Raw genomic sequence first — 23,639 nt, forward strand, 5'->3', positions numbered from 1 at the left:
GCCTGACCATCATAGAAAATACGGCTCAAAAGAAAAGGTATATTACAGCTAAACATGGGTTCCTTTTTGTCACTATGTAATGTTATCGATATATATCAGGGCTAATTCAATAAATTCTGGTTAGATAGTTAAAACATGAGGATTTCTCAAGCAGGGTCCCATTTTACCCATTGTATTTCATACAATTTATGTATTCATACATAATATGCATATGCATGTATAATATGCATATCAAATTTTCAGTCAAGAATAATATTCCACTTGAGGAACACTCATTTTTGCAAGAAAATAGCGAACAGCATCAGTGCTATTCAAAAATGAAGAAAAATATATAACAAATGGCATAATTTCAGGTATAAAAGTGGGATACCATTGTTTGTCAATCTTTGTGCCCAGATATTGAAGTGGGACACACAGCAGAGTAAATATAGTTATCCTTGTGCCCAAAACAGCAAGCCATTCTCTGATATAGGAATGAAACTTTCAGCAACTCTCCTTACTTCTATGTGCCTGCATTGTGACTGCTGTCTAAGTGGTCAAGATTCAAAGACAGAGAGTCATCTGGTAGATGGACTAAAGAGATCACCTCAATGAAATAATGCTGGAGGAGTCCATTGAATCTAATCTCAGTTTCAGGATGCACTGAGTAAATCTATCATCAGTGATAGGCATTTGTAAGGATAAATGGGGTTGGCCATCAACTATGTGTAAGCATTGACTTTATTTAGCCATCCATTTTTTTGATGTGATTACCTACATTACCTAAATAATTAGATTTTTAAAATAATTATTAGTTGATAGGAGCTCTGCTGATGATGGAGAGGTGAATCATCTGCTATCACGGAAATAAACATGCAGTTATTTTGATAAATATGCTGAACTGAATGAAAATGAAATCAATATTGTGACTATTATTGGAAAAATTATTAAGAAATAATAAAACAGAAATCACTGACTAAATGTGAATTATTATTGTGTCAAAGGTGTAGTAATTGAGAATGATAGTATTAAACAAAATTTCAATTCTGATGAAAAAAGAATGACTTTCATTAAAAAAAATAATGAAGGCCATTAAGGCCAAGGAAGGAAAACTATAAATATCTAAGAAGAGAGTTGTTATGCCAACATAATCTATTCAGCACTTGCAGTGTGATCATATCATCATGTTCAGTGAAGAAAATACTTTCTCAGCTTTGTCACAATAACTCAATACTAACCATTAACAAAAGGAATTTTTAAATTTATCCTTTAAAGTGTCAAGAAAAACAAGTAAATAGTGTCACATCTGCTGAAATAGGGATATCTAGTTCCCAAATACATGTTTGCACTCTGAAAAATTAGCTAGAAAATGATAAATTGATGCTTTCAACCCACTTTAAAAGGATAAAATTACTACTAAGCTGGAGGCAGAAAAGCAGACATTTAGCTATAAATCTATAATAATTACCCCAATTTCTGAGGTACTATTAAACCTTGACCTTACATGAGGTCTGCAATGTCATTGTAAGTAGTTAACTTCAACTAATCAAAGTAAAATAAATGATAATAAATTGAATAACACCAATTGTGTTGGCAATTGAAAACTGAGCATTTGCTATTCTTTAACTTAAATTCCATTTTAGACAAAGGAAAAGGTAGTATAACTACCTACTTATGAAATTTAAAAGTTAATTTAATGGCTAGCTAAAATGATTATTTTTGGCCGCTATCTTAAATATTTCAACTATTGAACTAATGCAAATTTTGTCTCTTTATAAGAAAATTATCCAAAAATATAAGTCATTCCTACATGATTTTGGGATTATTTTGCATTTGATATATTTTAAAACAATAATTAAATTCCATTCCTGGGTTCAGTATAGATATTCAATATCATCTGTGTGAAATATTTTAAAATTAGGTATTAATATTTCTATAGAAATGCATTTTTTTCAATGTGCATACAATTCATTTTCCATTTCAAATTTTTTCATAAAATTTTTTCGATTGGGACATTTTCTTATATTTCAAGAAATACCTGAAATTATGACTTATGGAGCCTTGGGATCCCTCCCATGAGGGAAATATGAGAATGGTTGAATCCAGCATTTCAATCTCAATGACATAATATGAGGCCAGAATAATATTCTGATAGAATGAAAAAAGTATGAAAATATTTTTGATGCTGAGAAAGTATTATCAGGATTAATTATTCAATAATTAGAAGAAAATTCATCAATAATGAATACTACTAAGTTCCACGAAATCATATGATTCACAGAAGTATAAGATTAGATAATATCTTTGGGTATTGGCTATATTAATACTTGCCTTTCTGACCAGCTCTCCAACCATTCCATCCCATCCGCCTTTTACATCTGGATTTTCAGCTCCATAGCTACCATCCTTGACAATACGTAACTCATCTACAGAAAATGAGCATGAGATACATACTGGATTACAAACACATTCAGGCAACGGATGAGATGACTAATGGACAGTGTCTCGTAAAAATATCTTTTGGTGCAGAGACAAAAAAATAACTTTAAATTTATGAACGGTTAGCATTAAATTCTGCTTAAAATTTCAGCAAATTAGGATCAATTCTCATTATTAGAATTTCCTCTTAAATTATCATTAATACTTCCATTGAGAGCTGGGAAATTTAAAGGCTAACAATTTTTTGAAGGTCTTTTGACTGGAAATAGTCATTTTACATGAAGAAAAAACATTGCATGGCTGTCATAGAGCATAATTAAATATCCCACAACCTTTCTACAGCTTTTAAAAATTCTATAATTTGTTTTTATTTGAAATAATAATTTCTAATGCATCAAATGAATAATATTGACTTATTGTACAGTAGTTCTGGAGAGCTTAGAAAATGAAAGAAGGTGCAATATTTTTCTAATATTCATTAGAACTTCTGGATGAATGGATATAATTTTTCACTCAACACCAGAGGGGGATCAACAAAAAGAATGCAAGATGAAATGAACAATGGCAACCATATCAATTCATTCCAATTTGATGAAAATATTATTTTAAATAAGTTTATAAGATAAATTTCTAAACACCAAGAGCATAACTAAATAAAAATTATATGCAATAATAATTAGAAGGAATCAAGGAATCATGGAAGAATGATCTTACAATTTATTTCCAGCTTTTTGGCAATTAAGTCAGCCAAATCTTTGCAGTAGCCTTCAAATCTGTCATTCCCTGTCAGATTCTCTCCTGGTTCTGGAGTTCTCAGCATTATATATGGCTCTTCCTGAGAAGCAAAATTGTTTATTATAAATTTATGAACAGCATTGGATAATCATATTACAAAACACTCATGAGAAAAGAATAGCAGCATTTTGATTACAATTCTAGATACAGGTTAAATTTCTCATCAACTGAAATTGCAATCACCACAGCAAAAGCAGTACTGTTGTCATTGCAACTTGATCCATGTTTGCTAAGAACCCTGGATATGATGGTGTGGAATTCTTATAAGTACTACCGAGAAATAGATAATTTTTTGCTATGTAAGTCTAAAGTATATCAATTCCTTTGTGATCATCAATGCTATACAGTTGATGAATTCATATCACTTTCTAAAGGTAAATGATTTCCTTCATAAGTAACTCTACGAAAATAGTCTTGTTACTGCTCCTGACTCCTGCTTTTTGTTCTGTATGCCTACTTATATTTTTATTTTGAGATATATGCTGACTCTGTAATACCCACTCTGTGTTGTCTGTAAGGAATACGAGCAGACAATTTTATGTGCTCCAAACTTCTTACAAGCACGTCTTATAAGAACCAATGGCATTACTATTAGGAGCCAAAATGGCCCACTGGTCAAACAGTCTTTTCTGTACATCCTTTCTTGGCAATGTGTACAGGAGGCATTAGAACAAATGTTTGTTCCAGGGGACACACTAATCATGCCCTTGGGTATTTAATACATAAAATATGAGGTCAAACAGTGATGATTTGTGTGAACTTGGAGCAAATATTTCTTTAATTGTGACACAATTGTGTACATAATCTAAATTTTACCACAGTACTATTTATGTAATTTTGAATTGGTAGGTGTTTATACTATTCATATTGGAGTGTAAAAAGATGCAAAATATTACTGGAATTAAAATTTAGGAGTACCCTTTTAGCAAAAGGCCATCTTTTAATATACAAGGTAAGTATGTAGTTATGTCCATTTGCTTAAATTAATCCTTCTACTAATAAAATAGTTTCAGATTCTACTGAAGAGGAGAGATTTATATGCATGCAGAGAAATTTATATGCATAACAGAACTCAATGTTTCATTGAAGTAAAAGTGACAAAACTTCATTTCTGTAATGTGGCTTAGGTTGCACTAACAACATTGAATTGGCAAAGTTTTGACAAATTCATTTTGGCTAAAATGAAAGAATATATGGTTACATTTTTTAACTTAATACTATTTTATCTTAACATTAATAGTTTAATTTCACCATCTTTTCATGCAAGAGAATGTGACCTCCATGATGGATGTCTGTAGAATTTTTGCTAAATGTGCTATTTTATCACTCATGAAAACTTTCACATCAAGAAAAATATGGATTTTAATGATATCTTGGTGATGAGACATACTTTGGGATACAAATATTTAAGTGAAAGAAGAAGAGCTAATAGAATAGTGGTCATATATGGGACATAATGAATGGAAAAATCTTGGACTGAGGTTAAGAAAACAAGCCTTTATGTGGAAAAAATGACGTAATAAAAAATTAGGAGAAGAAAACATAGGGCAAACATAGGGAAGTATCCCTTTGTAAATAAAGGCATAGCAGAGTGGAACTCATTACCCGGAGAATACTTAAATCCTGTACCTATCAGTGTCAAACTATTGAAAAATAGAATTAGTAGACACAGTAATTTTAAGGCTTAAATGAATGTTCACTTTGCCACCTGTTGGTAAACTTATTTGCTGATGGTTTAGAAATAACAAAAATCATTTTTGGAAGGTCACATTCTATGTACTAAATTAACATCTCCCACGAGTGCTTATGAACTTGTAATAACTCTTTCATCCCTGAAATCTTATTTGATATTCTTATTAACATACATCCATAGTCAACGTACCACAAATTTTTTGAATCAAGGTAGTATCCAATTAATTTTGATTCGTTAACATTCTGGTTGAAAACAGATATAAACAATGGGGGTTCTGAAAAAGAGATTAAAAACTAACTATTAAGACAGACATAATATAAATCTTACAATATTTTCTCAAGAAAGGACCAGAGAAAGAAAATTTATGTGGATGGATCTGACATGGGATTAAAATTAAGCCGGGAAAGAGAAGAAAAGAACAAAAAATTAAGAAAAGAGCCCTTGATTTCACATTTGAGTTTCCATTTATGTAATGAAAGTACCTAATTTAAGGTCACCAAACCATCAACATTTCACCAAAATATTCTTTAAATTTGTGTTCGAGAAAATTTACAAAGAGTAGAGGCATAGTTCTTTTACAAATAACAGGCTTATATTGCTCAAGAGATAATAAAACTCACCACGATTGTTGTCACAATGTAAGTGCGATTTTTCTCAATGTCAGCACTGGGCCGCAATCTCACATACTTGGCTGCAATTGGAGTGAGACCAGTTTCATCTGACCACTCAGCGACCTGTATTAATGGTTGCATTGCATTATTTTTCTGTAAAAATTCAATGATTTTAAACAATTTTATATATTCATGCATAAACAGTTCAATATGATTAACAGAATATAACTTACATTATTCAAGAAAAATTATTTGTAATGTTTGTCTCTAGAAAGAGGGATGCTGAATAGTGACAATGTGGAGTTTGAGTATTTGAACTATTCAAATTATTGGTTCAAAGAAAAAACTGTCAAAAATAAGATTCTGAAAAAGTGTAAGCAGGTGAACAAAAATCTACAATGACCACCACATCTTTCCATCACCGCCACATTAATGAATATGAATTTCCCAGAAAATGAGAATTTATGTAATTTTAATTTCAAAAACTCAATCCAAATTATCAATAAAGGCTACACTAACCTTGACCATTGCACTGTTGACTGTCATCTCTACAACATGAAGAGTATAGTTTTGCCGGTGCCCATCATCATTAAATCTCACCTCACCTGTGAGACCCTCAAGCTCCACCTTAAAATGACAATGCATTAGTGATTGAGGGAAAGATGGCTTGAAAAAACAGGTTGTATGTGTGAATTATATATTACAAGACAATTGAATACAATCCACTCACACCATATGGCAGTTGATTAGTTTTATTGTAATTTATCCTGTTATAAGTAAGTGCAACACCTTGGCTATACCCTGATTGCCCACCTTTTAGTCTTCTCCTTTGAGAATGAATTTGAGACTCCATACCCAGCTTAATTTTAACTCAGCAGATTGGATTCATCCCAATATCTTGGCAGATCCACAACAGAAACTTTTTATGTGTGTGTTAATTTCACTAATATGTACGTCAGATGACAATACATTTCTGAGAAATTAAGTAGCCATATTATTTTACTTTTCTGGAGTAAATGAGATGATAAATGTAATCACTTTTGCCTTATAAATGTGGGTCCCACATCTAAATATTTTTTCGCAGCTCTATTGTAACAATTTATTTTCTCAAGTTTGTCAAAGCAGATCAATGCTGCCTCTAATCATGCTGTATTAGGTTCGACTGTTATGCGGTCTTTCAGTGATCTGATGACAAAATATACCAAAGATATTAAAAAGAAGAAACCGATGACCTACCTTGCGTAAAAACCTAGAAATTTTGTCCCCATGCTCCCAGGGTGTCACCCAGCCGCGAGAAATGTTGCAATCAAGACCACGGCTTCCATTGTTGAATATTTGGCCCCTCCGGAAATTTCCCCGAAATAAATCAGGCTTTTTTCTGAGTAGCTTATGGAATGCTTCAACCAGCACAAACACAGCATCATACATTAGCGCAGCCTGAGCCTATAAAAACCAAACGAAGAAATGAAGAAGGACATGACAAAAGGGCAAATTTGAGCACCACCAAGGGGATGGGATAGTTTACTTCGATTGGAATAAATTTTATGATCTAAATTTCATTGTATTTTAATCTCAATATCCTGTTTATTCATCTACTATTACATGATTTTCCTCAGAAAGTACAGGTTTTCCAGATATCTATGGCAACATTCATCGTTTTTAGTTTACATCAATTCACATTATTTGCATTTCTCAAGCTTAGGTATCATTTGACTCCTCAGATTTCAATAAGAATAATAAAAGAGCATAATTTACATTGTCTGTGATGCAATTAAACCGAACATTTCTTTCTATTCTGGATGTTAAGGGACAATTAATTACTCTCGGATCCAACCCAAACTTTAATGTTGATAAAAATCACTCCTTTTACAAAACAATTACATCTGAAGACTCTCTTCGCTGTTGATTATTATTTTTTGGGGTAATCAGTTAAAACAAACAGATGGCTGGTTGATGGCATCCTTATTGTTGATTAAACTGGCTCATTTCATAACAACTAACAGAGGTGCAATTCAGATTAATACATTTTTATTTAATTTTTTTAACACTAATGGAGTGAATAACACATTAACTTTCAGGCCCACAAAAATAATTTAAAAAATGATTTTATGCTTACAGAGATTGTATCTCTTGTGGGTGTTCCAGGCGGAGCATTTGGATCAGGTTTTCTCCAGCTCTCAAGGAAATCTCGAACATGGCGCTTTGATAAATCCACTATTCTAAATCCTGTTATGTTTATCGCACCATATTCAATTACTTCAGACTCCCATCGGTCATCCATTATCTGTGGGAAAGAAATATTTCAAATTGTAATAAAAAATATTTTATTTGGTACAAATAAACGGCTACTATATATTATGCAGTTTGATTGTATAATGATGTCAGTCCACTGGTGACATTAAAATCAAGATCCTAAAATCATATGAAAAATGCATTTTGAATTTAAGGTAAGTTTTTTGTACAAGTTCATCTTGTACATTTGTGCATCTATTCAAAAAAGGAAAGATTTATTTAATAACTTCGTTGATTTCTCAAACTGCACAAAGTCTCAGTTCATCACTTTGAGCAAACATTTCCATTGGACTCAATAAAAAATAAGTTTTTATCAGTGTTTATATTTTATTAATTTTTAAAACTCTGGTCACTCATTTAAACTTATCTAACTACTTGATAAATTTACTGATTTTATTTTCCAATAGTTCTTGTTAATAAGTTGAACCAATAAAATATTGCACAAATATTTGTTCTTAAAAAATGATAAAAAATTAAAAAGTGCATGAAAAGTACATACTGCAAAAATAAAATGTTTGAATCCCCAATTCTCAAATTGTTCTAAATTATTTTTATTTTGTCGGAATATTTGATTAAAACGATAATTTATCTCCATTATTGACATTTAATTATATCAAATAATCTTTGAATATTTTCACATTTTTATAACAGGTGTACACATAATTTTCAAATTTGAATTTTTTTAACACATTTCATTATTTAACACAATTTGTATAACAGTTCTATAGGGTCATTTTTTCACTGCGACCTAATCATATATTATATTTTATCAAAAATTTTCAGTGTGAGTTACTAGCCACTACTCCGCACATTTCATTTATTTAATAGTGCATCATCATTTAACAACATTTTTACAGTAGTAGTTAATCTACATAAGTGAAAAATTAAATCATTATTTTTGTATTTAAACAACAATAATTTTATTTGATAATAAGTTTCAAATTGTGGCGATCTTACTTACTGAACTTAATGAAGGAAATATGGGACTTCAATGATGAACCATTTTGAATAAATACATTTCAAATTTAAGAAATCAGCAGAAAATAAAAAACATGTAATTTAAAATGGCAAACAGGATGAAATTAAATATTTGCATCAGTATTTAACTTCTTCATATGATTTTTAAGATTCTGATGCAATAATGTATGACTTTTTACCATATCAAATAGGAATGAAATGTTGGAAACTCATTACATTTTGATAATTTCCATCCCAAAGAAATAAAACCATTTAAGTTAGGAAGGTTTTTAAAGGATGTTCTTTATTTAGAGGAATAAATCAGAGGCAGGCATTATAAGTGAATGCTATAATTGCTTAACTCATAAAAATAGGTAATATTACACCACTCATATGGTGGAGTGGAAATACATCTGTATTGACTGAATCATTATTAGTTCATTCCACACACATTAAGATTCTAGTAAAATATGCATAACCATATTACCTGGCCGAAGAAAGAAAGTATTTCTCTGAAAAATGGGATACCATGTGCACAAATATGCAAATATATACCTAATTATCTCCAGGATTTGAACCCTGGTCTTTATAAAATTGAAAATAGTTTCCTAGGAAATTCTAAGATTGCTGGAAAAAAATGCAGTTTACCCAATATCTCTAGGTCATACCATTTCAGTGACAGAGATGGACGGATGCTTCCAAAGTTATATATTAAGATTTGCATCATTATCATTATTGCTATCACAATGAAATAATGCATAATTTAACTTGAAAGCTGAGAAAAATGAAGCAATACTCACGAGACCACTGAGAAGATAGTGATATGTTCTCTTGCCAAGTGTTATGTCCCGGACATGAGTGACAATGATGTCCTTGGCCATGTCTGTTGGACAGTCCAATACTACATATTTGTGAGTCCATCTAAGGAAAGGTAAAATATTATTGTAATTATGTTTAAAATCTTAGCACAATGAAATCTTAGCTGAATGTTTAAAATCTTAGCTGAATAAGGGATCATTTAGCACCTAAAGAACTGGAATTCATCTTTAATCACAAACCACTTATGTGTTTCAGCCAAGGAGTTTCAATAGTTCAATACTTGGGTAGAAAGGAAAGTGGTGGGGATTAGCACGAGGTTGCATTTTGTTAAAGTATGAAACTTCCAATCCCTTTACATAATACATTTAATGGTTGTCTAAGATGACAGGAAAAAGCCATGGATAAGATGACGTAATATCACCAACAACACCCATTTGCAATGGACCAAATATATCAACTTGTATTCATCAACACTTTCACCCCTCCTAAATGTTATGAAGCATAATCACACTAATTTGCAGGTTTAGAAGTCACTGATACTGATACAAAAATAATGGTATTATATCCCTGGGTTCAGAAGCTAATGTCTTTTACAAGACTTTTTGATTGTGAGCTTCAGCAAACAAATGATATGCCATCAGTTTGAAAGTTGTTCTAAATTTATGCCCAAGAATACTTCTTTCAATCCTTTTGAGGTTAAATTTTCATTTCTTCTTTTATATTCACCTCCATTAAAAGGCCTAAGTTAAGGTTTGATTTGCCTTGCTCTTTCTCATTCAAACTTTGACAAATAAATATGGCTGAAAAAAAACAAATTATTGGTAACCCCCAGAGCCGACAGATCAGACTTTGAAAGAGAATAATTTCAATAATTATTTTCCATTTGAAGTAAGTGTAATATAGCTTATATTAGATATGGCTGGACATCTCCTTCATGTGTGTAATTTACACTGCATATGCACTATATCTAATATATAACCGAGTATTTGTGAACACATAGTCTGTATGCATGCATGAGTACATGTAGACAGACTCATGATCAAAAGTACATTTTTACATGCCCATGTAAGTACATGTTGATGTACCAAAGGCAGTGCCGTCAGGGATGGATGTCTGGATGGAAACTTGAAAGGTGATCTATGATATACCCATAACAATTTCTCTAATTGATACTTAACACTTATTATGTTTTTGTAATTGGCAGATCACAATCTCCATTTTCAAGACACTCTAATTAGTGATAACGAAAGAGAACCTCCGCAGTTTGCTAATTCATGCCAACAGAAATGTATTTATTTTAAAGTATTTTAAAAATAAATACTTAAGTTTTTATTTTGAAAATACAGTGGAAATATTAAATTTAAAACTTTCCTGTAAAATTTGGCTAATATTTGAAATACAGATAATCTAAATCATGTTTTCAATGGCCTAATAAAAAAACCATAAGAAAACTCATGTAAATTTATTTGTTTATGCACCTGGATATTTTGAAGGACAATTTTTTCAGTACCTTGAATGCTAATAAAGGAAAATTAAAAATTGCACTGATAATATCATTAATTCAACCTGCTGAGCTCTTCTAGGCTGTGCAGGAAGTCAATTGCCTCTGACACATTTTGAATCCGCCTTACAGCTTCAACCTGAATGGACTCATTTCCTGGTTTTAAGGACTGGTATATCTGCTGCAGCCGAAGAAGACCTAATGAATGATTCAAAGAAAAATAAAGTTGAGTAGGACAATATTTTAATGCCATATCACATATGCAGTTGGCTAGAATGTGGTAAACTAATCGAATGCAGGAGATACTCCATTAACTACTACAAGATGAAAAAGTTCTAGCTATTATAATGTCACTTTAAGAGGTAGCATTACTTACACATGTCTGTAAACTTGATGTAATATGCAAAGTTGAGAAACTTCTTACAGAAGTTACCAATTAACTGACCTGAGAACAGGGATTCTTCTATTAACAATTAAGATTCTGTTCACTCCAAACGCTATTGAGTAAGAAATTCTGTGATACAGCCTTTAGTATGATAATCCAGTAAAGTAGACACATTTACAGAGTCTTCATAGAATACATGGCACTAATTTAAAGGATGGATAGTTAAAAGAGGTAATAGAATGCCCATGACAAAAAGAAGGGGTGAAGGGAAACAAAAATGTTTATTTGGAAAGCAACATATGGGCAATAAGTCCACCGTCAGGGCCTTGAAGAGAATGAGAAGTAGAGGATTGTAATCGTAAATGGATCCCCAATGAAGGAGAACAGGGTGAATGATAACAAGGAGAGTGGAAAGAAAGGATGGAAGAGGGAAAGTGATTGGGTGATGGCAGCAGTCCGTGGAAAAGCAGGATGAGGGAATTTCAGACCACATTTTTTATCTTGGAGAACTTGGCTACAATGCATAAAAAATCCAACCTTAAAGTTGTACACTCATTTTTCATAGCTAATTATAGTATAAAGAAGACAGAAGAGTATTGCTATCATCAGTATAGGGACTTTTAATGTATGCCGATGACAAAGCAGAAAATATCAAGCGGGTGATGGAGAGAGGAAATGTACATAATTAACTTGCCAAGAAACTGATAGGGTGCTAGAATGTGGTGGATAGAGCAGGTTGAGGACATGGACACTTTTCTGAGGGAGGGTCTATGGATGTACTCTACAGGAAGGTTAAAGGAAGGACATTCAGGAAGTAAGAAAGGAAAATCCATGCACAGAATCAATGATATGACAAGTATAAAGAAAAGCAAAAATGATTCAAATAAGATGAATAGAACACATAAGAATTGTGGAAAAGATATGAAACCAGTATACTAATATATACTAGATAAGATAAAATTAATGAGGATAGCTTAGGTTCAGTGATATTTTACTATCAGACAAAGAAGTCATTCATAAAGAAAATTGAAACAAACAAGGTTTTGGTGATAGGTAACATCCCCAAAGACATATTTAAGGGTTTAGGAAAATGTCAAAGGTTAAGTTTTCATGAGCTCATTCATAGATAAAGAACAAGCACTACAGAAAAATTCTGAACTTAATGAAAATAAAGTAAATTCCCATGCTTGCTGATGAAAGGAAATATATTTATTACAAAAAAATGAAACATATAATATATTAATTTTTTCTTGAAGTAGAGCCTTGTGAGGGGGGGGGGGGGAGGTTTGGTCAGGGTTTGAACAGTAGGGTCCTTCCATAAACTTCATAGCTCTTAGAATGTAAATCTAAATTACATGGTGTAATTGTTAAGAAGATGTATTTCTAACACGGAAAGGAAAATGTACGAGAGTATAGTCGATTAATTAATTTCTTACATATGTGAGTGTCCAATGAACTTATGTCTAACTTATGCCTATACGAATAATTGGAGATAAAATGTAAAACACATTTACTAGTTCCATGAAATTTTACAGGAAGGAAATAAAGCGAAGAAGAAAAGGCCAGCAACGATATCACCGTTCCATTGTTGCTTGGAACCCAGCAAAATATTTTACCATTCTCGCGTTCATCACCGCTACCAGCTATGCTCGTGACAGAGGACACACGGGAGAAAGAAAGTGACAGGCTATGGAGGGCTTTTCTTTCGAGGAGAACTTGTTAATCGGCGAGGGATTTTTTTTAGCATTGCGTGCTGAATTGAAAAAAAATGAGTCTGAGCGACGAGCACATTGCGTGCCGGCAGCATTTCACAATCAGTTACACCGAAGCGACATCACCGAGGCTAAAGTTTGATGAAAGCCAGCGACAAAAAGGCGAAAGTTATGCTGCTACCACCACATGACTACAGTTAATCCCTTTCACCAAATCCGAGGAGAGCTTTAAGTTCGCATATTTTGAGGCATTTGAACAGGCGTTATCGAAATCGAGTCAACATTTTCTCACATCACAATATTTGTTGCAAAACATGGATCCAAACACCACTTAAAAGAGTAATTTTCCCATTCTCACTTGACCTGTCGCCATGGAAGTCCATCCGATCGTTCTCTCCGGCGTATTCTTGCGTGGAGCACTGTGTAATATCACCTTTGAAATGCTGAATAAGATCAATATATGCCTTTTGCCTCTATTTGAAACAAGTATGGAAAGATCCGAAACGAAATTGGAAGGACATGAGTAGGGTTGGCCATTTCATGATATAGCCGGTGAACCGTCGTAGTACCCCATAGGTTTGGAATTCAATACGAACCCATGAAATCGTGCTCCCGCATGCGAAATCCAAAGAGGTTTAACTTGAGAAAACACAAGTCCAAGATATCGACGCCTATGCCAGCTCTGAAAATCCGAATAGCAGTTTCATGGTTAACCTATTGCAAGGTTAATGAAGATTGTCAAAGAATTTTTCCTGGTGGCGTGGCTATTTCCGACAAAACATGAGCCGAGAAAAGGTATACTAATAATTTATAATTAGAAAATACCCAAATGAAGATATAAAATGAAAAAAATGAGGGCAGGGCCAATTGGTGTGAGATAAGTTCGTTTAGCTGCGAGAATCAAAAAATATATGTATACTGAAGGAGTACATGAATGTGGCTGTATATTAGAGGTTAAAACGATAGCCAGTGTTTTCGACTTAGTCAATTTGGGATGGAAGAAGCAAGGGTAGCCACCGAAGATGGGAGAGAAAGGGGCAAGTGGGGGAAAGTCCTAAAAAGCGAGTCGGGGTAATTTTAAAAAAATCAGGTTCGCCTGCGTAAAAATTACACCCAGTTGACCATATTTGGGGCCAGCAACCAAGGAGTAGTCGCAACTGACAAAATTCAGGACTAGCTGAGACAATGTATCGTTATAGTTTCAAGGACGAATGTCACCACAGATGCAATTAATTTCATTAAATAGGGCAAACATTTTTATACATTTGACTGGAAATAATTTAAAACCTCTGACGCGGAGACTGCAAAGATTTTTTTCTCACGACTATCGGAAAAAAGGCTGTATTTCGATCATTACAACTGGAAATCAGCATTAAACCAACGCTTCGATGACACATTTCTCCTGAGAGCAATATTCTTTGGTTGAACACCCAATTCAAGAATTCCATGCTATTGGGAATGAGAAAAGTGTTAGCCTACGAGCTGCAACTCGTTTGGGTGGAGGGAAGGTCATGATCGATGACACGCTATAGAGCGCGGAGAGTCAACCAAGTGCTTTGTAACAGCAGATAATACTAGTATGTGATAAGTTCTCGATGACGAAAGGCGGATCGCTTGCATCACGAACGTTTCTTGAGCTGACGTGTTGTTTCCTCAACATCCCTGGGTTTAAACAATTTCTCTCACGATGGGTCCCGCGCTCGCTTTCGTAAGACTATCCTTAATGAAATGAAACGAAATTCGCCACCAATTAACAAATTACGTGATGCGAATGGTACCGGGGAGGGGGGAAGTCAGCTTACTGTCAACACTGCTTAAGCTGGTTTAAGGAAATCTCTTAAAACTTCGATTTGCCTTCGCGGCACAGTTAGCCTAGAGATAAGGCCTTAAGATGCCGGCGAAGGAAGCAAAAGAGAGTGCCAGCGGCAGACGGGGAGGGAAAAGATAAAAAAATAGGGAAAATTCACGGGCGGGAGCACGTGACAAAGAGCCCCGAAGCTGCCGAAGAGACAATCGGGAGGGAACGGAGAGGGAAGGCTGGGAGGTGGGAGGTAAAGGAGGTGGTCGGCCGACAGAGCCGGGGGAAGGAGGAAGAAACGGCGTCTCCTGCCCGTTCGAAGTGGACGGAGCGTGGACATCAAAGGGTCGCCGCGATGGGAGGAGAGAATATCTCCTCGAAACTCGCTCTGCTGTTCTTCTGTAGTCCCCGCTCCATCACCGTCCCACTCTCTCTCCATCCCTTGCTCACGCCCGACTCGATTTACTCTCGAATCGTATTTTCCTGGGGTCGCCTCACCCAAGGCGAATCTCACCTCTCGTGTCCAAGCCTAGACGTCTTTTCCCCCACGGGTATCCCACCGCCACCCCGAGTGTCCCAAAATGGACACATATCCTTGAGCCAGTTGGCCTTGCTCTTCTAATCCCCATACCCTTCCCGTCCGCTTGCTCCGTTACCAGGAGAACACCGTGATTTTTCTGCCACAAAGCTAAGTGCACTCCTGATGAATCTCCGCTGGGAGGAGCCATCATAGAATGAAAAACTCTCTCATTTATATAAGTGCCATAAGGGATAATCGGCTCGTTAGTAATCAAACTTCTCCAATCAACTCTGCTCCGTCGAAACTGAGACCGATTGCAGTGGGCATAGCTTGAGTTCGTTGAGAATGTAAGGTACCACAGACATTTTCCACCCCATACTTCTAATAATACGGGAATGAAATTCAGTTGGTAGCATGAAGATTAATTATTTTAAATTAAGATGTCATATAATTTTTTAGGCACGTAAATAAAGAAAAAAAGAATAGATGAAATGTTGAAAAAAAAGAAAAGCGCACAGGACAATTTTTCATTGACGACGATGATGAATATGGATCATTAAAGTTTTAGTTATAATAAAACAAAATGATTATATTTTGTTTGTTCAAATATTTTTGCATAAAGAATGCATGATCGGCGTCAAAACCTGTGATATAAAAATGAAATATGAAATTTGGAAATAAAAATGTTAAAATTAAAAATTAATTTAGAAGCGAAGATAAAAATGTGAAAGAGGCTTATGACGATCACAATGTCTGATGTGGAGAGATTTAAATTATTTATCACTTTGACGACCTTTAGGAAGGCTCATTTTACTGGCCAATACGATGAAAAAAGCTTTGATTAAGCAGCTCAATCACATAACCAACGTTCCGCAAATGTACACTGAGCACAATTTTTATCCAAAAAGATTTTTAAGAGTGCTTTAGAGATCGTTCGGTCATCTAAATTCTATAATTCATGCGATAAAAAGTGCCTCGCAACAATACTAGAAAAGCCTTGCTGACTGCTCGCGGGCGCGTGTACGTAATGGATATCTCCTGGCTATTTCATAACCAGTTCCCTTGGAAAAGTAAATTAAAACTACCTTTGTAAGTAAAAATATGGAACGAATATTTGAGAAACGTTCAATATTCACTCTCCTCCGGAATAATTATCGCGGGCACACATTTTCATAAGGTATACTTTACTTGCGTTTACTCTAAACGTTAAGTAATCGATTTTGTATTACCTCTGTACCTGGTAAATAAAATAAATCCCAGCGCAAATATTACGATGAACAATTTGAACCAAAGAAAAATCTCGAGAAAAATAATCATTTGAGAAAGTATGGACACCTTTAATCAATATTTGACCGGAAGACCGATTTTATAACCGAATGATAAAAAAGTAATTTTCTGTGGAAACGCAATTTCGCGGCATTCATAAATCTTCTCGAGATCTCAGCAAGGGAAAAATTGATCCCAATTAAGCGAAAAAAATAAAATTAATCGAGTATCATCCTACTCGTCCATTCACATAAATCTGCAAAATTCTTCACCGCACTGGACAAAAAAAGGGCCGACTTATCTCTCAACTTCCGAAGCGCTTGAAATTAAAAATGTCGTTCGAGGCCCGCGAGGAGTCGTCGCCGAGTAGTAAATTGGGGAGGAAGTATCGCGGGAGGATCGCGCGGGGATCGGCCCTGCGGTGGGAGAAGTGGGGAAAGGAGAGGAAAGTATTCGGGGTTGCGTGTATTGATCCCCAGAGGAGGAGGAGGAGAGGGATGGAGTGGGTGGGAGGGGCTGGAGGGAGGAAGAGAGGATCTCTGAGGAGATGCAGCGTTGCCATGCCTACGTCTCCCATTCTCATCGGGAGTCGAGGAGACGCGGATCACTCCCTCTTGACCCTCCCCTCCCCCTTACATCTCCTCCCGCCAAGTCTGAACCAAACTCCACACGCATCCCTTTCGTGATGAACGTCTCCTCGACACACTCCTCCACCTTATTCTTCTTCGCCCCTTCTCCTTCCCATCTCCTTCCTTCATGCCGCCCCTTCCACACCACTCCGCCCCACGCCGATCCTTCCCATTCTCCCCCTCACCCTATTCACAACCCGTTCTCTCCCTTCTATCCCTCATCCACAACAACAACAAGCCCCCCTCCACAGACCCATTCCAACTCCCTCGATCACCGAGATACGTGAAATTTTTGGGGAACGCTGATGACCTACATTGCGCGAGTTACTCGTTTCCTATGGGCTAACACTCGATGAAGCGGGAGTGGGTGGGAACACGTCGCGGATGAATATGGAAGAGATGCTATCTGAGACCCTTTCGCGAACAAGTACAAGTCAATTTACAGAGTCCTTGCGGCTTTCTCATGCGGGACCACATGGTGAAAATAAATCCGTTCCGACTTTTATCATATGTGGATTCAACTAGATTTGATTAACGAATGTTAATTTTAGGACCTGTGTAAATTGACTCGTAGCTTTAATTTGAGGGATACGGAAGTCTCCCGTGGATAACTTAAATGTTTGCACGGGATAATTTTTTTCTCCGAGTGTTTTGCTCAAATCTCTGACTCTGAAATTAATTTTAAAAACAGCAAATTCAGGACAAACTAAGCACTTGGATTAAGAATCTCTAGTAAAGGAAGGGCCACCAGAATATCAGACAAACGACTGTAAAAAAGATTTGCTTGGTGTCATTTTTTCCGTCGGTTTTATTCCTGCTTTTTACACTGAGCACTAAGCATAACTTTAACTTAAGCATATTTATGACCAAGCACATGTTTGGAAAAAGAATCACCGGAGAAGCTGGAATTTGAGCAATTCCATTCTGCAATATAGTTAGGGTAATCTACTTCCTCTAAGGTCTCCTCCATATTTTATCCAAAATAACCTTGGAGAAACGGAATCATTCGTCCAAAACTTGAATTTGTTAATTGCGGCATAAAATAATTACGAAATGGCCGCCGAGGCAAAAATCTTTTTTCCAAAAGTCCAAAAAAAATCATGTTAACTCGTATACAGTTTATAACGCCACCGTTCCGCTCACTCTCTTATTGGTATATCGCTACTACCTAAAGGGAAATATCGCACTATCTCACTTGAATAGAGATTACAATCAATATTTCGAGATCTTGTCAGTTACGAAATGCACTGATTGCAATTTCAAGTAATAGGTGTGGCCTTCTGTGTGACGATCAAATGTTTTAACTTTGTTAAAAAAATCAAATACCATCAGTCGAGCCGCAGTACCACTTAGCATTTTATAGGAACAAAAAAGTTTTAATAATTTTTCACGCTTTTTACTACAGTGCCAGTTTTGACAGTTGTTTGTAATTATCAAGGATGCTTCCAAAAAATTAAGCCTAATTACATTAATGTAATAGCATTTGGTGATTTATTATTCTTCGTTGTTTACCCTTTTCTGCTCGAAAAGAGTCATTAGTGGAGTAATATCAGACAAATAAAACCAAATCCTTAAGTACACACATTTTGTACTGCGGGCAGTTTATTTCCCGTGCCGGCCGCGGTTTCCCAGAAAAGTCCCGTCAGCCACAGAGATCGTCGCGTTTAGCTGGGCGTGTCCTAAGGCATCGCCCGTATTTAAAGGCCAATCCTCAAGCCACCATTCAAACGCTCTGCCCGCTGGAGTACCACGCCTTGCTGCACTCGTTACACACCAGTTAAAAGAAGTGAATTTTTTTAGAGCATACGTATCCTTCACGCCGTTCCCTTCGATATCACTTTGTGGATGAACATGGTGGTAAGCACATGATTATAAGGTTATGACACGAAACTTCATCTCTTTTACTGATTATTTTCCTTCCTATCCAACCACGCATTCTTATTTCGCCGCTGTCACAGCCATATAATGTTTCACACGAGCTCTTCTATTCATGCGACTCCTCCTAATGTTCCTCTTCTTGAAAATATCCTCAAAACATATTGAACCACGATATTCTCAGTCTCATCCAATTCCTCTGCAATCCACCAAATAATCATTCCTCCCTCCTGTACATCCGTCCGGCGATTCGACTAACAGACAGTTCCCTAGCAAGACCGAACCAGCGTAGCGTCCACACCCATCACGTACAGCAGTCATTTATGTTCTTCCTGGTACACCCATATTTCCCTTCCATATCTGGGAAAAGGTAGACTTCGAGACACTAATTTTTTTCTAACTTAGACACATTTTTTGTTAGACAGCCGCACTATAGAAGCAATTTTTTTGGTAATGATAGTTTCAAAATGAAACTCTTCAAAACAGACCGTGCTAAATAGCGATGATGTACATGAGCTTAAAAGTTTTTTTTCTCTAACTCCTGTGGGATCAACGTAGACAGGGATCCGCAACATTTTCAGCGTCAGAATTTTCCAAATCAGTTATTTTGCAACATTATATTCAGTTAATTGAACCAACTAAACCTTCAAGCATTGCGTTTTAATACTAATGACGTCAAATAAATCGTTATTATGTAGAAAAAAACTCTTAAGCAGCAATATAACAATCAAAAGCTCAAATATAAATTACAATCGCTCACTCACACAACGCGTTGTTCACGCTGGCTGGCTCCAGCTCTTCGGATATCTTCACTTTTCCTGCTCGAAACACCCTCCTCATTTCACAATTTATTATATGAATTGTTCAAGATATGAGATGTCACCATATCAAAGGAATAAAGCACTTCATGAAAGTTATTCGTCGTGCAACGCTAAGGGGAATCGTCCTTCAAAATTAGGTGTGACCAATGAAATGGTTTCACTGGCAACTTTGGTGACGCCACCGGCCACCAGCAATATATAAAATAACTCTTAAGAAACAAGAAAGACCTCCAATGAGGTTTACCTAGTTCCCAGCAAATCTTGAAAAATTGGTGATTCCGATTTATTGGTTGAATGAGCTTATAATGTGACTGCATAAAAAACTATAGAAGTTAAAATTTGGTTTTGTCCACATTGATAAAATCGGCATGAAAATTAAACATTAGTTGATAGTACCAACTTATTCAACATTGATATCGCAAAATGAACGAAGACTAAGTCATTTAACGGCATATCGCTTTAAACTGATATCGTGAGCTTCCGTAGGAGTCTTCCCATTCATTATTCCAACGCCACGCACGCCCACATGAAATCCCATTTACTAATCAGGGGATCTGTTATTTCTACGAGGGAGACGGCGTTGCGTGATCCGTGAGTCTCTGACATCACGACACAGAACCTTCAGGCGTAGCGTAAAAAAGTTTTGCGACGCAAAACATAAACATTTCCATGAGAAACGATTTTTGCGCAGACAAATCGGACGATGTAATGATACTATTTTTATCACAACAAATAGTCTACCTCGTAGAATAATGTTTCGGAAAGACCGTGAAAATGATCCATGTCCATCTAAAACACTTCTACCCAATCAGTAGTAGTAGTAGTAGTAGTAGTAGTTTTGAGGGGAGGCGACCGACAGCTGAGGTCATTTGCGCCATAGGGGATGGACAGGAAAGGATGAAGGGTGGAGAGAAACCCAGCGTCGGCATTAGCCTACTCTTTACGAAAGGCGCCAAGGGGTCCGCAGCTTAACGTCCCATCCGACGGACGGCGTACTTACTCAAAAAGCCCTCCACAAAGCACCTCAAGTAGGGATAAAGATACCTTCATTCAAAAATATTCAACACCGCCGGGATTTGAACTCGCGCCCTCTGGGTGGGAAGCCAGTACGTTAGCCGCCGCACCATCTGGATCCCCCCCAATTCAGACTCCTTACACTCCACACCATCGCCTTCTCCAGTATTCCCACAATATTATTAACTCTTCATACAGTTCAATATGCCTATTCAATTCCTCTCTCTTCACCTCCTAAACAACAGTCATTTTTCTACCACATCAACAACATCCTACCATTTCACAATATACCCTCCGACTACTTTCCCAGAAGATTTCGAATTTGTGCCAAAAACGTTTTCCCAATTTCCAACATGCCAAACACTTTTTCGTATGTTTTCCTCTTCATTCAGATTATCTCAATCTTTGTTTAAGAATATTAGTTTAATTGGAGCCATGTATTCCTTACTACATAAGGAATTGATGTTTCCAATAATAAATATTATTCCGAGAAGATGTACAAATGACCCAAAAAACCCCAGTCACTCAAGGGAAGCGTAAAGTCTAAAGTAATTGTTTGTTAGTGTCTCGTCTTAATTTCAATCAAGTGACGTTAGGGGAAATGACAACTAATGCTGCCCGCGGAAAGTCAAGACTATTTCTTGATGTGGAATGGAATGGATGGATTGTGCATCCGCGAGCAAGGAGTTGGTCGGCCGACCCGGAAGAGAAGACGCGTAATCTTGAGTGCTCTGGCCTGGTGATGAGCATGACCTCCTCCTAGTGCCGATTTCTCAGAGAATACATGAGTTAATCGGAACCATGTTTTTTCATCGCTCTTGATGGTGCTCTCCTACCATCGAGCCTATACAAGCCTATACTTGTATATGGGCTAACACTTATGAAAACACACATAAAAGCACTGAAGTTTAATCGCGTTTTTCCAACGATTTATCCTAAATGCCTCCGCACATTTAATACTTTAATGCTACTGAAACACAGAGACAATAAATTTAACTTAGCTGTTTACAATTCTTCAAAATATGAGTCTTAGCGATAAAAAATCATAAGGGCTACTATGCAACTGTCGAAACCCACAACAATAAGCACAATGCAATTAATTATATTCTCCTATGGAAGAAATACACGGAGATGCAAATACGTGACGTAAACACAAATTGTGGTTTCTTCATGTAAATCAAAACCTAACTTATTATTTCTGCTTTTCCGGAATTATTTTTTTTAAAGAGAAAACTAACCAAATCCAGCATCATCTCACAATTAAAATTGTACACCACAAAGTAAAAAATAAAGATGAAATATTTTTATTAAGAATTTTTATCTGCTGAACTATTGCTTTACACTTTCCTCCTTTTCCGTCTTTAGTGAAAAGGATTTGAGGTGGAGAGAATGAAATTCGGGTTGGGCTGGATTGGAGAAACGTGAGAGGCCAGAGAGGAAAGGGCGTTGACTTGCCTCTATTCGCTGGCGTATTTGGAGAGTGTCGTGCAAGAGAGGAGGGGAGATGCTGCTCCGCCAGTTGGCCGGCCATTGAAGGGGTCTTCGACCGGCGATTAACGATGCCGCAGGTCTAAGCCGGAGACGAGCTCTCACAAATTGCGAGCGTTTCAGACGATACAAAATGCCGCCCGGGATATTGAGAGGATACAAATATACATGAGCACGTAAGAAGGATACGCATAGCTTTACTACAGCCAAAGGCAGATTGGTATTCTAATTTTCTTCGTGCAATAAGGAACCAGATTCGATCCATCCAAAAAATCACTACGCATCATCGGCGGTTGAGAGTCGTACTAAGGGGACGCACGCACAGTGAATCTAGATACTATCAGGCGAAGAGGGATTCATGGTCGACAAAAAAGTATATAGAATAGATGTATCGACAATTTGGTGGACGTGGCGTGGTGAGCGTGGGTGGAAGGGTTACACGGAACTAAATACCAATACAAATGAAAGTAATTTAAAAAATTAGAAATTTACATATATTTGTTTTAATTCAACAATTCACTGAATTCGATTCACAACTTACTGAATTCACCGACCGCACATATTATCAGGTGCAAAAATCTTATGTGTCTGTGGGTATATATGTATGTGTGTGTGTGTGTGTATATATATATATATATATATATATATATATATATATATATATATATATATATATATATATATACACACACATATACACACACACATAAACACTTTTACATTTACACATACAAACCATAAACACAGTAATCAACCCGAAGGTCGGTTTAGTAGATGATGGTAGAGATCACCCAGTACTAAGCCCTATACGGCGTGTATATATACATATATATATATATATATATATAAACCATAAACACAGCAATCAACCCGAAGGTCGGTTTAGTAGATGATGGTAGAGATCACCCAGTACTAAGCCCTATACGGCGTGTATATATATATATATATATATATATATATATATATATATATATATATATATATATATATATATATATATATATATATATATATATATATATATATATATATATATATATATATA

At 35.9% G+C, this 23,639-nt stretch overlaps 1 protein-coding gene across 4 annotated transcripts in view; it reads right to left on the minus strand.

The window, feature by feature from the left end:
• Positions 1-23,639, minus strand: part of LOC139691891 (glutamate receptor 1-like) — an 89,061-nt gene that overhangs the window by 20,452 nt on the left and 44,970 nt on the right. For all 4 annotated transcript variants that reach the window (XM_071589823.1, XM_071589825.1, XM_071589822.1 and 1 more), the window contains exons 5-12: positions 11,152-11,284; positions 9,567-9,687; positions 7,634-7,801; positions 6,754-6,960; positions 6,037-6,144; positions 5,527-5,640; positions 3,133-3,253; positions 2,311-2,405 (exon numbers count right to left, since the gene is read on the minus strand). In XM_071589823.1, the coding sequence (XP_071445924.1) occupies positions 2,311-2,405; positions 3,133-3,253; positions 5,527-5,640; positions 6,037-6,144; positions 6,754-6,960; positions 7,634-7,801; positions 9,567-9,687; positions 11,152-11,284 (1,067 nt within the window). The remainder of the gene's footprint in view (positions 1-2,310; positions 2,406-3,132; positions 3,254-5,526; positions 5,641-6,036; positions 6,145-6,753; positions 6,961-7,633; positions 7,802-9,566; positions 9,688-11,151; positions 11,285-23,639) is intronic.

Source organism: Hetaerina americana, unplaced genomic scaffold, assembly GCF_022747635.1.
Source record: "Hetaerina americana unplaced genomic scaffold, ioHetAmer1.1.p SCAF_4, whole genome shotgun sequence".
Classification (NCBI taxonomy): domain Eukaryota; kingdom Metazoa; phylum Arthropoda; class Insecta; order Odonata; family Calopterygidae; genus Hetaerina; species Hetaerina americana.